The following is a 15915-nucleotide window of genomic DNA, read 5'->3' as shown; positions in this document are numbered from 1 at the left end:
AAAACTTGGAAATTGCTGACGCACTTTCTAGAGCGCCAAAGCAGCAGCAAAACAGTAAGGGCGTCCTTTCGGTAGAGGAGGTCAACTCGTTTGTTTTTGGGTGTTGTCAGAGTTGGGCGAGTCGGACCAGTTTCGACTGGTTGCCGAAGAACAGGCAAAGGACGAGACCTGTCATATGTTGTGCCGTTATCTTCGTGGAGGATGGCCGAGACCAGCTTCGATGTCAAGCGTATTCAGGCCATATTGGCAGGATCGTGCATCTCTGAGCGTCTGCAAAGGAGGGCTCATGCATGGCACGCGCCTCGTTGTGCCGCACTCGCTCCAGAATAGAATGTTAAGTCTGCTTCACGAAGGCCATTAAGGTATCAAGAGGTGCAGGGCGAGAGCAAGAGAATCCATTTGGTGGCCTAGTTTAAGCTCTCAGCTTGCTACCGTGGTTGGAGATTGCCGCATTTGTTCACAGTTTCGAGACCAGCCGAGTGAACCTATGATCCCAACCTAGACACCTAATCGCCCATGGCAAGGAGTCGCAGCAGATATCTTCTACCTCTATGGCCGGAACTACTTATCTTCCACCTCTATGGCCGGAACTACTTGCTTTTAGTGGACTATCTATCGTGCTTTCCTGAGTTGTGTTTGCTGACATCTCTTACCAGCACCAGCGTTGTTAGTCACATCAAAGATGTATTTGCAAGGCACGGTATTCCGGAAGTGCTGGTAACGAACAACGGTGCTCAATTTGTTAGTGAGAAATTTAAGGCGTTCGCGAGGGCTTATGGATTCCGGAGTGTGACGTGTAGCCCGAGGTAACCGCAGGCAAATTGGGAGGTAGAACGAATGGTGAAAACTGTAAAAGGGCTACTTTTAAAGTCTCATGATCCCTATTTGGCTCTGTTAGCCTACAGGGACACCCTGGGACTACTAGGAAGAACACCAGCGGAGCTGCTCATGGGACGGCGGCTTCGTACCACCCTGCCTCTCCATCCAGACAAGTTGATTCCTAGGACGCCCAACCTGAAAGAGGTGCGAGAAAAGGATGCGGCTGTCCGGGACAAGCAGAGACAAAATTACGGTCGCCGCCACGCTGTTCGCCACCTTGTCCCATTGGCACCCGGGGACAGTGTCTGGGTCAAGAACTGCAGATGGGGAGGCGTCATCTGTCGGCGCGCTAAACGGCCGCGGTCGTATGTTGTTGGTTTGGAAAGCGGCCTCCAGATCGAACGCAACAGGAAATTGCTAGTCAAGCAAGCACCAAGCAGAGTCCCAGAATCCTACGACACGTCGTACGACTTTCGCCCTGGTCTGGAAAGTTCAATTACTAGCAGCCAGCCCAACTCCTAAGCTTCCCCCTGCGATCGCACAGACAATCGCAGTAATGTTCAACTGCCACGAATCCCAGGCAAATATGTCACCCAATTCGGTAGAATTGTAAAAAACCAGACCGTTATGGTATTTCTAAATGTAGTGCTGTAGGTAACTTTTGGACTTGTGTGTGCAGGTAACTTTTGACTGGTGTGTGGCTCTTTTTCGTTCTATTCGGTTAGTCTGAATGCAATAATAAATGCTTTTTACGGTGTTTTTAAAGTTCTTCTGTTTAAAAGGGGAGATGTGGCGTAATCGTTCAGATGTTACCATGTTTATGTTGTGCCATGCCGCCCCTACCAGGGCAACGCCCTGCGCATGCGTGCCATACAGGCACATGTATATATTGAGAGTAAATAAAGAGTACGAGGGCGTTTTCCCGTTCGTGTTCAACACGGTGTCGTTTGTCACGGAAACCCGACATGATCCATTTCGATAAAAAGCTCCTTATATGTATGCATGTTTATTGATCCAGGAACTGTCGATAAAAGAGATGCGGCCCTTCATGGAGGACCTTACCAACGCAACATTCAGTCAGTATCGGACTATCTCGTGTTTGCCCAACTCACATGGTCTGGTGCTGTTTCTCTGCTCCATCGCCAGGTGAGAGTATGTTTTAGACAAGGAAAGCCTGTCGTCATGATGAAACTTTGCTTTGATGCAGCAATATTTCTCCTTTCGAAGCCGTTCGGTCTAATCAAGCACATTCATTGGTTTTGTTTTTCTCCTACTGCATAGATGGCTACCAAGTGTTGGTACTCAGAGGCTGCGTTTATTACACTTTTTGTGTCTTTAAATCATGCTCTTTTGTGGCCATAGTTGGCTTCGCAGCATAGCTGGCATCGAGGCTTGTTACAATAGAGCAGTTCCCTGGTTTTCTTTTACATCGTTTATGGCAATAATGAATACATGTATTTTTTAATGAAGAGTATAAATGGGGTTTGTATGTTTAAAGTATGGAGCAAGTTTTTTAAGTGAACCTGGCAGCTCGGGTTTGTTCTTGTCGTTAGTGTTGCTGTTCCTCTGCATTCCAGGACAAACTTGGAGGCGGAGATAGTGCTAAGGAAAGGAAACCTCTGCTTACCCCAGCCTCAGCAAGTCAAGAAGCAGTCATGTTTCTGTGAGTGCTACTTCGGTCTGTCTTGAATTGGTTGTTTGGCCTGCTGTTTGGTGTATCGTGTGGGAGGTCATTCGCCCAGGAACATTGGTCACCAACTTCCAATTTGCCGTTTTTATACCAATCCAGATGGGTTTTCTAGGGTGAACGTCAAAGCAAGCGAATGAAAGAGCACTAAAAAAATTATTTCTATGCAACTACAGTACAAGCTCGTTAATTCAAACCGCAAGGGGAATCCGCCTCAGTTCGAATTAACGAAAGTTCGAACTAACGAAAATGAACTACAATAGTACTCTGCGAGTAGAGCATAACAATATATTTTTTTAAAAGATTTGTGATCGTGGTCTGCCCTCTTTCCTTGAAGGCGACAGCCAGCACTTTTTGCTCTAACGAGCGAATTTGGCGGAAGGCCTCTTCTACGCCTTCTTCATAACTTAAGAAAAGACGGGCGGCATTCAATGCGGCCATGATTTCCACAGCAGAGGGCCGCACTGGTGCTTCGTCCTCCTCCTCGTCATCGTCACTGGCAGCAACAGGTTTCTTCACTTCTCACCTGACATATTATGTCACCATCTGTGAGTGCACCACACACCACTGCACTTGAGTCCACATTGACGTAGTCCGCAAAGCAGACGTCTTGCAAAACGTCCGCCAAGGGGGCGTGACGCCGTGTTCGAGCACTGGTGGATCCTCAGCTTGCAGAGCTTCGGTGCTGAAGCCACAGTAGCGAAAGGAATTTGCTATCGTAAGCGCTGTCACTTGCTCCCAAGCATTCACAAGCATGTGTAGTGCACTTAGGAGCGTCACTTGGTAGTTATTGCACAAAATAATTCGTTCAAACATATGACGCCAATAAAATGATTTTAAATTTCTTATTATGCCCTGGTGCATAGGCTGCACTACCACTGTCGAGTTTGCTGGAAGGAAGTGTTTTGGCACGGTATTTGCCACGAGCACACGCCATCAAGTCGGAGCAGCAGAATCTCGACAGACGGGAAGCTACTACCGGCGCTACCGCAACAAACGTTAGCCGAGGCCTAGCACCAGCACAAAGAATCGAGACAGTCAGAAGCTACTCCCAGCACCAACAACCGAAGTGTACGACGCACACCGGAGACAGAGACTGCAGAGATGGCTGGGCGAAGCTATGACGCACTCGATTTGATGATGATGATGAGGATGAGGATGATGATTTGATATTGTTTCCTTTTTAGCGGGTGGGTGTAGTGGTACCCTAGCATATAAATCGGTGACAAAAATAAAAAAACCACACACAAAATCGCGCTCTGCTCGAGCTCGTAACCACTGCTACACTGTAACTGCACTGCGCCACCCAGTGCTTTCGCTCGCTGCGAGACAACCACTTCCCTCCAGCGCTCGAGACGCCGCATCGTCTCCTTCACTGCTTGTGGATTAATCACACCATCCTCACCCGCAAAGCCAAGCGCTGTCTGCAATGGTTCCGTCCCCGGGAGGCCTATTTGGCGGCACTCTAGCACGATGTGCCCAATTGTTTCCTCCGCACTGTTACACGCGCTACACAACACTGAAAGCACCGCGTTGTTGAACATTTTTTTGTAGGCGAGGGTTTCGAGCGCACCTGCGCGAGCCTTGAAAAAAAGTGAGCTCCCGGTGCCGTTGTCGTACAAACGAACTGTGTCGATGGTGTCCTTGTAGGGTCGGTATAGTTCGAGGGTGGCTTTGACACTCATTGCGTGCCGCCACATTTCCCTCTCCTTCTCATTAACCCGCTCTCACACTTTCTTGGTATATCACCTTGCAGTTTCAGCCTGTACAGGTTCCGTGAAGGTTATGTACTTTTGTTCCAGGCGATAACCCGGTTCACCCAGGTTGTACGGATGCACGTTGCCGAAAAGTATTCAAATACCCGCCGTGCCCACCTGTCTCGACTCATGAATTGCAGGTGGCCCCGGTACGTTAGCTTGCTGGATGCCTCCCGAGCTTCAAAACCAGACCAGCCCATGTCCCCCTGGACGGCCTCATTTGCCACCCTTCCATGGCATGCGAGCGCCGTGCGGCCTACTTCTCGCTGTCGCCGCTTTAATCATTCCCTTGTTGCTGCCGTCATGCAGACTACTGCATTTGCCAACGTCACGCAGGGGACGTGAAGGAGTTTCAAGGAGGACTTGGCGGACATGGACTTCTTGCCGGCCGTATATACTGTCCTCGAAACCCAGTAGCACGCCTAAGTACTTAAAGGCAGTGTCAGTGGCGATGCTCTCACCTCCTAGCTTGAGGTCTGCCGCCTCAGCAATGTTGCCCGCGAACAGTACAGCCTTGGTTTTCTTTGCGTTGAAGCGTAGTCCCAGCTCAGTCATCTCTGCGGCACAGATGTCCAGAAGAGCCTGCAGGTCCACTTTGGTCTCCGCCATTAGGACCACATCATCCGCAAAAGCCAAGCCAGGCAGCCGTCAATTTTCATCAATTCCGCTTGTGCTATACTTCAGACGGAACCCCAGGTCAGACTCGAGCAATGCTTGTTCCATGCTCAACACGTATAGCAGATATAGAATCGGCGAAAGCGGGCATCCCTGACGGAGACCCCAGCAGACGCCTACCAGCCGACTCTCTACATTGGCGACGTGTGCAATCACGCTATTGCCGGCGTATAGGCCTCTGAATGTCGCCAACAGCTCTTTCGACATTTCCAGTGTCTCCAGGCGTGTGAACAGGATGTCATGTGGGACATTGTCGTAAGCTTTCTCCACATCTATGAAGCAGCATAGAAGCGTACGCCCTTCTTTTCTGGCAATCTCCGCACACTGTGTCAGGACGAAAAGGTTATCCTGAGCTTTTCACTGAACAGGCCTGAACCTGAATCCTGAACCTGTCACTGAACAGGCCAGCTAGCTGTTCTTTCACTTCCTGCCCCAAGCACTTAAGCAAGCGAGATAGGATGCCATCTGGCCCCGAGGCTGTTTGGGCTCGGAGATGGGACAAAGCACGGTCTATAGAGATATGACTGAATTCCCATTTTAGGGCTCCTTCTTCTGGAAAACCCTGTTGAGTCCTCTCTTCACCACACTGGCGGTCTCCTTCATCCAACTGGAGGTCCCTCGTGCACCCACGTGAACCATACAGAGCCTCCAGGTGCCCTGTCAAGGCCTCTGTGCTGGTCATGCAGTGTGCTAGTCATGCCATCTGTCATCTAACAGTGACAACTACGCAGGATTTCCAAAGGCTCTGGGACTGGCGCTTAAAAAAAACACACACAAATCTTGTAGGTTATGTAGGACAGAGAGCAGGCAGCCATTAAGAGATTGTGGGGGGAGGGGGGGGTGAAGAGTAAGTGGCGCTATCTTCTGCACTCTGGCCTCCGTGCCAGTTTTTCCATTTTTGTCTCTACTCCCTGTCAACGCCGCCTCGTAACTCGGCAGCCGCCCTATTGAGCGACTGGCCAATCCGCCGGCGCGGTGGCGTGTAGTTTGAATTATCCGTGGCGGAACCTACTCACGTTCGAATTAACGGGCTTTTTTATTCATAGGCTTGTATGGAGCTTGGCCGGACCATAACTTACAGTTCGAGTTATCCATAAATTTGAATTATTGAAGGTTGAATTAATGAGCTTTCACTGTATAGCTATTTACAACTTGAAGGGGCTGTAGCACCCTCACCTCGAAGACAAGTGCATGAAAGCATCAATGAGTGTCCTCATTCCAGACTGATGTCGTAAGCTATAGGGTCAATAATCCTACTCTTGGAGAACATCACAGAGTATGGCATCCAGCAAAAGTTTGCGGGAAGCAAAGTTTTCTATAGCCATAGTTTTACTTTGTTTCAAAACATGACCTGCAATTAAATGTTTCGGCCAGTAGCAGTTTTTGCAACTCATATAGTTGCCCGCGAGACTATACTTTATTTACTCGCATAATCCTCACACTTTTTTTGCCGGAAAACCAATGCAAAGTTGAGGGATGTGAGAATTACATGGGGAAAACTTTCCACAAAAACCTACAGAGCGACAAAGAAAACGAAGTGGCCGCAAATAGGGATTCTCACTCCAGCAACTAACAGCAAGCTTTGAGAAGTACTAATTAAAACTTACCTCAACAATAAAAGCAGAGGTTCAACACAAGGCAAGATTTGTTTGAGATACAAAAAGTGCAAGCAAATAGTCGAGAATCAGAATACCATATGCAAAGCTTGTGGTCATTGCGGGCGTAGCGGTAGCATTCGTCGCTTAACAGGAGCCCTCAAAAGGTAAGCGTAGGACGTCGGTATTGTGCTGATGGTTATTTAACAGAATCGTCCGCAGTTTCTTTCTTAAGAAGTAAAGTTTACCATCAATCTCAGTTTTATGCACACGGCAGGCCCAACGCGTCTTGGTGGCTTTCAGCTGCCGTCACCAGTAGCGAACACAAAACTCGTAGACTCTGAAGGGCCTACCGGCGGCCCTGTTGCCGTTGTTTAATGCATGATCTATCACTTTCAACTTGAAAGCAGCCGTGTAGCTTCAGTATCGCCCCATAACGTGACTAGATTACTGACACAACATACAAAACACGTCGCAACGCACTCTTGCTACTTCGGCTTGGCTTAGATTGGATTGAATCTCCGTGCAGTAATAGTACGCTTGATGCTTAAGAGATAACGCCAGATGGCGCGCACTATCATCATCAGTGGCTGGAACGAGCAGAGGACATTATTTCGGCAGCTTTCGGGGATGCAATGATCACTCGAGAAAAAAATGAAATCACATTTTTGGTAGGCGATGTGGGGAGTGCGAGAATTATAAGAGTGCGAGCATTATGCAAGTAAATACAGTAATCACGATGCAATAACAAAGGTGAAATTTGCATTTTCAGGAGAGTGCACATCCTGTAATCTTACAAACTGAAGCCCTTCTTTTTAGGGGTGTGCGAATATTTGAAATTTCAAATATTTTTCAAATAGTGCTTGGTATTCGATTCAATTCGCACTGGAATTTTTATTTTTCGAACTACTCGAACTTCCCAAAAACAAATGCAGTCAACGTCCAATTGGAAGTGACCCCTTCAGACCTGTAATATGCTTCACCTAATTATATTCTCGTATAGCGGCAAAGCGGCCTTTCATGTTCTGCTACGGCTGAATTTTTTAGATACAATTCAGTCAACGTCCAACCAAAAATTATCCCTACAGATTTTCAGTAAGCTTTGCCTCAACGCACTACGCTACTGCGGCAAGTTTGCCTTTTAGGTTTTGTTACGATAGCGATTGTATTGGCTCGAGAAAACGGTGGTTTCAACATGGAGAGGATAGATGTGTATGCGTTTGCAAATATGAATTTCAGGTTCGAAGCAAGTAGTGATCTTGGTTGAATAATTTCGAATTGAGCTCTAATAATATATACCACATATTATAAGCAGAAATTGGCATATTTGTCATGACCTAACTAACCCGCACAATATTTTTTTAAAAGTTACAACAAGACTTGTGGAAAGGCCATTCTTGTTGGCACAAAGGAAGTGGAAACAACTTTCAATAGTAGCGTGATTGGACATTTGGTAGAATGCAAGTGACAACCGGTAAAATATGTTACGTTTTAGAGCTTATTTATTTATTATTTATTTTTATTATTTATTGTTTATTTATTATTTAGAGCACTTAAGCTGGTTTAACAAGCTTTCAAACCTAAAAAACAAGCTTTTAAGCTAAAGAACTGATGAATTGATGAGAGGGTAATATGTTCATTTAACCTTGAAGAGGAGCTTCGCGACAGTGCACATTTTCTTTGGTTAGGTGTTTTCACAGCTCAGCACCACTTCACGGCAGTGAAATCACCTCTACGAAGAGTTTTATGCAGTCAATTATAAGTTTCCCTATTCATTCAATTCAAATTTTACAAAAATTTTAGCAATTTGAATTAGAATCTATATGTATTCAGATACAGTAATAATCATTCAAATAATCAAAGCATTTGAATATTCGCACAAGCCTATAAATGGGGCAGAGGTGGGGGCTCAATTAATGCTGTTTTAGACCTGAAATTTGGGCAGGAAGTCCAAGAAATCAGACACCTTAAATTTGTAGCATCTAAAATTTCAAGTGTTCATTTATGTCGACATCTACAAGGCAGATTGGTACCTCCTAACTCGAAGGAAGCACAACTTTTTATGCCACATCGGTTGGGCTTGCACTGAAGTTGAAAAAGAAGGAGAGGCTAAAGAAATAGCATCTTTGCCTTTCACGTGCAAAGTGTTGCTGGCAGCGATCGTACTAAATCATGCACTAATACGATTTGGCCTCTGCCTTGCCTCGTTCTTGAAAAGGCAATTATAAACTAACACCTTGCGAGCGCTTCATCAACCTAGTGAAAATAAACACTGATGTTGCTATATCTGATAAGATTATGCATAGAAGTCCTCTCCAAATTTTTCTGTAATATCACTTCGAACTGTTTCAAAAATATTCTATTAGTTATGCACTCACACTTCAGTATTTGAATTCGATTCACACCCAAAATTTCGCTATTCACTCATCTCTACTTTTTTTCTGTGGCAGTTGGCTCCCACACTTAAGTCATAAGGGTGAAGCTTCTTCGGTCTTTTTAAGTTTTGACGGACTATAAGTTCATATATTGTACTACCCGTCACATCTCTGTCTCAGGCCTCTACTGCACACCTTCTCTTGTCCCCATTGCTGCACTGTAGTTGGCTCTAGCTAACACCAGCCCGTTTCCCCCGAGCTTCATTGAAAATCTGAGCATTTAGTTATCTTTAACCCACCACTTCTTGTGAAGTACTAGTACGTATATCAGACCGGGAGGGAGGCCTTTTGCGTTGTTGAACCAGCGTGGCAGCCCTTTCGTATAGCAAACAGCAGCAAGTGGTTCTCCTAACTGGAAAACAGTAAATTTTCTTGCTTATAGTCTGCGTGGCTACTTTACACAGCTGTGTTGCACAAGGCTTACAGAGTTAATTTTCGTCATTTTACATCGTCATCAGCATGCGTCAACCAAATTCTTGCTATGTGAGCAATCTGCATTTTGAAGCATGTGCCTTGCTCATTTTCCCTCACACTGCTGTTTCTCGCTGCTAGAAAGCTGAACAAAGCGCGCTACGGTTGTTATGCAGAGCGTCGGAGAAAAAAATGTGCGAGCGAAAAAGAAAAACACAAGCAAAGCGCAAGATCCACGCGTCTCCAAGGGCAACCGCGAAGGAGACCAATCATCTTTCAAAAAAAGTGTTGGAGACCGGGAGGATGCAGAGGGGGGTGAGGAGGGAGAGAGGAGGTTGAGGGCACGACGGGGGGTACAGTGGATGGCGGTACTTTCCCAAGATCAAGGCGCTTCAGCCAAACCAGGCGAAAATTGAATTTTTGAACCACTCGCACCATTCACCATAGTAATGCCAGGCGGTTTTTTTTTCTATAAAAAAAACAAACAGACAAGCAGTATTTTATTGTGTCTCTTGATGCACGGAAGGGTGTTTTTTCATTGCAGCTAGTTTGATTACTAGTGATGAACTGTAGTCGAACACTCTTATGTCATCGGGATCATTTCACAAATGTCCCACTCATGACATACGTCGTGTGATAGATACATTTAGTTTAATTTATCGGTAAGTAGGACACTGCTGTTGATAATATTGCCATTTTAGATGTCATAAATTATGCTTTCACTCTGACATAAATCGTTATTTGCCTTCAGTGTACCTTTAAAAGATGCATGCATCTAATGGTTTGCATAGAATGGTGTTTGATACATAGAGCGCGGAGCTTAACAAAAGTGTGGTATATATACTTAAAACAGTGCTGTGCTTTTGCGTGATTTTCTGCAAGGTACGTTATAAAGGTTACAAAGAAGTAGTGCAGTATAAGACTGTATTCCTTTTGCAGATATGTATTTCAATGAAGTTGAAAGCCTGTGCTAATCAAGTGGCGCTAATATTTTTTGCGTGCATATGCAGTGCCTTTGTTCCGGGTATTGGCATTACACGCAGACCGGTGGATGGAGCGACGGCAAGCACCCTTTTGGTCGCAACTCACTGGCATGGTGCTCACTGACAACCTTACCAGGTAGCATGATCACTGCTAGCCATTCAGTTATGGCCGTTTCCTATTGAGTGACCCAATATTGGGTCCTGGTGACAACTGTGGTTTATCATGCAGTATCTAAATTCGTATAAGCCAGGTGGGATTTACAAGCCAAAAGCTTCTGTGAATTTCTTGTCGGCAATGCATGTTCACATTGAAAAAGTGTCACAAAGGAATGTGTTGAGCAATGCTAAATTACGGCTATCAGCTCACATGTGTGTTTTGCCAAAGGGCATCTCAACCCTTGCAACACTCACGCATGAGGTGTAATGTAGTAGAGTCGATAAATATTACCCTTACTTTTTGCCCTTGCAGTCACTTGCTTTATTGCAACTCTTTTGTGTTTCCACTGTGCTCACAGTTACTTTGATCGCATTTTTTGTTTTAAATGAAGTTCAAAGTGGTTCGAAGTGAACACAGAGCAGTGATTAAAAATGTAGCGGAGTAAGCTGGAAACTTAATTCTTAGGTTTCCTCATTCAAAAGTGGCGCCTGAATGAAAAAAAAAAAACGTCAAGCCTGCGCGGAAGGTGCACCACAGTCACAGCGAAAGCTGGAAGAGCGGCCTTTAAGAGCCTTTTTTTAAATACTTATTGGATAACTGCTGCAAGCACTTTTGCTGGGTACCCTCTATGGCATCATGAATAATAATTTCTGGGCAGTAGACCAGCATTCGCTATGCTATTTTTCGCCATTCTTCTGAGAAGCGTTGTATCTACTAAACACTTGCAAGGAATTGAGTGCCAATTGTTTATGCAGTGGCTGACTTTGATGTGGAATTATGCTTGAAGTGGGTATGGACCGCAGTTTATAAATTGTCAAAAACAGGCTTTTGTATTGGGTTGGAGCATTGGACGAGCCACTCGTTACGCTATTCGCGTTGTGTGACTTCGCCTTGTTCTTTTGTTGTTCTAGAACGCTTTATTACTCATATAACGTGATTACTTTCTCGACATCAAGCCTGCCTAAGGCAAGTTTGCGAACAAGTCTCGAGCAGCAAACCCGGGTTCGAGCCCCACTGTGTCCTTGGTACTAGGTATTTTTCCCTTATTTAGTGATAGTGGTTATGGACACCGGCGGCGGCCGACAACTACGGCGGCATGCGTGACCAAGGTTTTGATCTCATTATAGCTTTCACTGTAAAACATTTTTAAGGAGTCTCTTTCTGCACATCTGGCCTTTACACATGGTTTTGTGGCACCCAAAGCTTGACCAGAAAAATAGGCTTAGAAGAAAAGCTTAAGCATTGCGGCATTAAAAGAGAACATGTTTTATTATGCAATTAAGTTACTATCGTAAAGCACAATAAGCTGTCAACAAACAAAATGAGAAGGCTGTTCCACTGATGAGGCATGCTGCTGCTCCAGTGTAGATCTCTGAAACATTGTTTCCAAGTGCATGGAGGCAACTAGGAGGTTCGATAGAAACTTATGTAGTGCAAAAGATGCTCTGAAATCCATTTTAACTCTCGTTACCGCGCGAAACCGGTTATTTTTTATATGTCTCTGGAAGATAATTTTTCCTGGTTCAAAAAGTCATTTCAGCATACCAAACTTTGCACAATGAAATGCTCTTTCCAAAAAAATATATGTTGTGGAGCAACAAAAATATTTTGGAATGAACAAAAATATGAAAAGTGTGTAACTTTCAGTTGCCGGCTAGTAAACAATGCAATAAAAAACACATATGCAAAAATATTCAGAACAAAAAAAATTCAGAATATACATTGAGAAGATGAATTGCCGAGAAATAATATAAAAATAACAAATGCTGTACAAAATGTTTCTATTCGTATAGACAAAGAGAATCGGAACCGAGGTGCTGCGTCATTGTTCATGCCATGAAATGAAGCATAGCTTGGTTTTTTGGTGGGACACAAGTGAAGTCGTCCACATTTCTCAGTAATTCTTTTTTTTTTTTTTGTGACATGAGCATACAGGTGTTCCAATATATATGGATGTCCATAGTGTGAATAGTCCCTCTATATATCAGATGTCCAATGAACTTCGCTATGTTGTCTAGCGTCGCCTCTTTCCATGAGCCACCTCAATCTGCACAGGATGGCGTTCCAATATGTGCCTCAAAGCACATTTTTTTCATATTTGCACATTATATAAAAAAAAAGATCAAACGTTTTGCGCTGCTCAGTGGCCAGGGCCAAGATGTGCTCCAATGGCCTTCTGGTTGTGAGGAGGAGCTCTGCAGCCAGTGCCAGCACACCGCTCCACAGCGATGTGTGGACCGCACACGTAAACAAAGTAGCTATAAGATTGTACACAAAGGTCAGCAGCTATGCTCTTGTGCTGAAAGAGATGAGGCTGTAAACAAAACGTACCCATGAACACCTGCAGATGTCTCGATTAAGCCGACACAAAACATCATCGCCATTGAACTCGAAGCTGAGGTGCTGTCATAATCAAACTCTCGTCCTCACTCAATTCAGGTGCGGTTGCAAGAAAGTTTCAAGTGGCACATGTTTTTTGTAGCGCAGGTGATGCTGCCGCCATAAAAGCGACTAGTGACAATAGATGCGGCCGTGTGTTTGATATAATGATACAAGCGAAACCAAACGTGCTGGAAGCTGGCTGAGAAGGCCACCTCCACCCTTTGTACGTGCAGCGGACATTTGGAAATATTTTTTTTTTCTGGAATAAATTTTTTCTGACGCTCAGTAACAGCTCTCTATAAAATACCTGGCATAAATTTCTGGTAATTGTTGCTGTTCAAAAGATTGCAAAGCTCACACATTAATTCGATATTTGACTTGCAAAGGTTCTTTTGATTACAGAACTTTCATCTTATAGTAGCATAATCACGAGGGGCACACACTTCTGTCAAGTTTGCCAGCCATGTGCATCTTCCCAACAGCATACATACATTGGTTGGCACACAGGCCTGTGAAAAATTTTCATGTTTTCATGTTGCTGAAATGGGCTAATTTAAATTGATTCTGAAAGTTGAGTGGCTGGACAAACTTCTGAAAAGTGCTGGGTTCACGAGAAACAAATTCAACATACCAAATTTGATGATCTAAAGCGTCGATCACGGGTGATCGATTTGAATAGGCATAGTAATTAAAGAGCTAGGTAAAAGGGGCACACTAGAGCATTAAGTAATATCTTTGCATGGTCTGAAATGTCGCTATTGTTCGAGCGATAGCTCGGTGCAGTGAACATTGTCTGTGGCCGAGTCTGTAAGAAAGTTCATTTTGGAGCTGAAACTGTGACATTGCCGTTTTTCTTGCATTTGTTTACGCGTATGTACCTGTGGGAGATATCACATTGGGCACTTTTCTGCACGTATCGCAGCTTGATGCCTGTGGAAAGGAAAGTACCGGTGTTCGTGTGTGACCCCGCAGCTGTGCTGTTGGAGCTCGTGCTGGCCTTGCCTCTGGACCTTGAAAAAGGTGGGCTGAGGTTTTTTTCACACTTCTGTTTCACCAACATAAAAATAAGTGGAAGGCAATTAATCTGGGAGACGTATGGTGGCCAGCCCGCATGCACAAACGTGTATTCACCTTCTTACGATGATAAAAGACAGTCTAAAAATGGGCTTTTCTTTAGCTAAAAGGGCTCTTGGTAGTTAGGCAAAGAAAATGGTAAGCACTTGTTTTGGCATTAGTCCACTGTCTGTTGGGCACACGTGAGCAGTTCCAAAAAAGTAAATTCAAAGTCTCGTCCTCCTTCGGCAGTAAGCAAGCAGCTCAATTTCACAGTGCAGGCATAATTTATAGGGAGAAAGGCTCAGGGTTTGAAGAAAAGATTTCTGTAGACTGCAACTTAAAGACTGCGGACTGTAGGTAGCAGTGGTTGTGTGAGCGATTAGAGCATGAAAAAAACTACAGGAAGTATTGTCACTTGCAGTTCGGGTGGGTCATGGCACTTACAATCTTGTTTTAAAATTTTCTATTGATTTTTTTTGGGGACGTGCTCACTATATGAAGATGATTTCAGATATGCACTCATTTTTTACAAGTAGGATTTGTGGTACAAAAATATCAAACCTATCATGTGCTGCTTTGCAAGCACACGGCTGTCTAAACGAAAGGAGTTACGAAGAAAATCATCACTTCAAGATAATCTGGAATGAAAATAGTGTGCAAGAGAGCAATAATGGACTTTCTCAGTGCATTTAAACAAAAAGTTTGGTATGTTGAATATTCACAACCGAAATCCTCACTTGATTTAAATATTCTCACTCATCAATATGAGATCTCCGGAGAACTTTCTTGACATAAACCATGTGTGTCTCTTCTCCTCCCTTCCCTCTTTTTTTTGCAGCGTACTACACATGTCTGGTACGGTCACTGTATGCAATCAACTACGTCCAGTCCTTGGTGCAGATCAGCTGCAGCCTCGGTCACATGGCACGGACCCAGTTCAAGCAGAAAACCCTCGGTTCTCCAGTGGGTGTCTTGTTCGGCTCTGTGATAGGAGCATGAGTATGTAGAATGCCCTTAGAACTTGAATAGAACTCTTTCTTCAGCCTTCAGCCTCGTTTGCTTGTTTCAGTTATTTCATTTGATTACTTAGTCTGCAGCAACCTTATTAGCCTCGGCTGTGGTAGTCACTTAGTTTGGCATGCTTACTCACCAGTGCAGTGACCCTTAGTTAGGCTTGGGGGATCCTTAACGTACATGCCTACATCAAGGACAAAAATAGGGCTGTAATCGGGGCACACACATAATTCCATTGTCTGACCTGCTGCCTTACAAACATTATTTAGAAGGGAAGTGTAAGTTTCCTATCGTTCACCCCTAGTTTTGTGTATGGCACTGCATGCAGTCTGCTGGTATTGCTGCGACAGTGACTGCATGCATGCATGCTTGATGGTTTCACAGTGCAAGGGTTTCTCAGCGTTTGCTTCTATGCTAGCTCTTTTGTTGTTTCATCCTGCTCCGTGTCCAATGTGGTAATCGTGCTGTTACGCTTGACAGGGCTAAACCCGCTGAACTTGCCAATCTTATACATGCTAGCTATTCTTTACTCTTTGTAAAGTTTACAAATTTCAGGCTAATGAAATATCTGTAAGGCTTAAAAATTTCAGCTGCAGTGGCTGAAGCTCTGCTTTGCCTATCTTTCGTGGGCCATTCCATAAGTACCACACTAGAAGTCGATGCACATTGCAAGTGCCAGCGTCACTGGGGGGCATCGCTGGGGTACCGCTATCAATTCTGCGTGACCTTTTACCATAAATAGCAAGCACAGAGGTGGAACACCTGTGCCGTTTGGGCCATTGTGTGCTAAACTTATTTATTTGCTCCAACCTGCTTCGAACCACCGCTGCTGCGCCAAACTCATTTATCAGCACTGTAGTGTGCTGTAGCACCCGAATGAGCCCCAAGGCACGACAGCCATCAAGCCCTGTGCCTGAAAACTTGGCTGAAACATTGTGTTTTCG

The 15915-nt window shown here is 44.7% G+C and overlaps 1 protein-coding gene across 3 annotated transcripts in view; it reads left to right on the top strand.

Annotated features, from left to right (window-relative positions):
* LOC142801708 (E3 ubiquitin-protein ligase ubr3-like) overlaps nucleotides 1-15915 on the top strand; it is a 145158-nt gene that overhangs the window by 101637 nt on the left and 27606 nt on the right. For all 3 annotated transcript variants that reach the window (XM_075887554.1, XM_075887553.1, XM_075887555.1), the window contains 5 exons: nucleotides 1838-1965; nucleotides 2397-2482; nucleotides 10390-10498; nucleotides 13824-13921; nucleotides 14796-14920. In XM_075887554.1, the coding sequence (XP_075743669.1) occupies nucleotides 1838-1965; nucleotides 2397-2482; nucleotides 10390-10498; nucleotides 13824-13921; nucleotides 14796-14920 (546 nt within the window). The remainder of the gene's footprint in view (nucleotides 1-1837; nucleotides 1966-2396; nucleotides 2483-10389; nucleotides 10499-13823; nucleotides 13922-14795; nucleotides 14921-15915) is intronic.

Source organism: Rhipicephalus microplus, chromosome 1, assembly GCF_043290135.1.
Source record: "Rhipicephalus microplus isolate Deutch F79 chromosome 1, USDA_Rmic, whole genome shotgun sequence".
Classification (NCBI taxonomy): Eukaryota; Metazoa; Arthropoda; class Arachnida; order Ixodida; family Ixodidae; genus Rhipicephalus; species Rhipicephalus microplus.
Note: the sequence above shows the minus strand (reverse complement) of the source record. Positions and strands in the feature narration are given on the sequence as shown.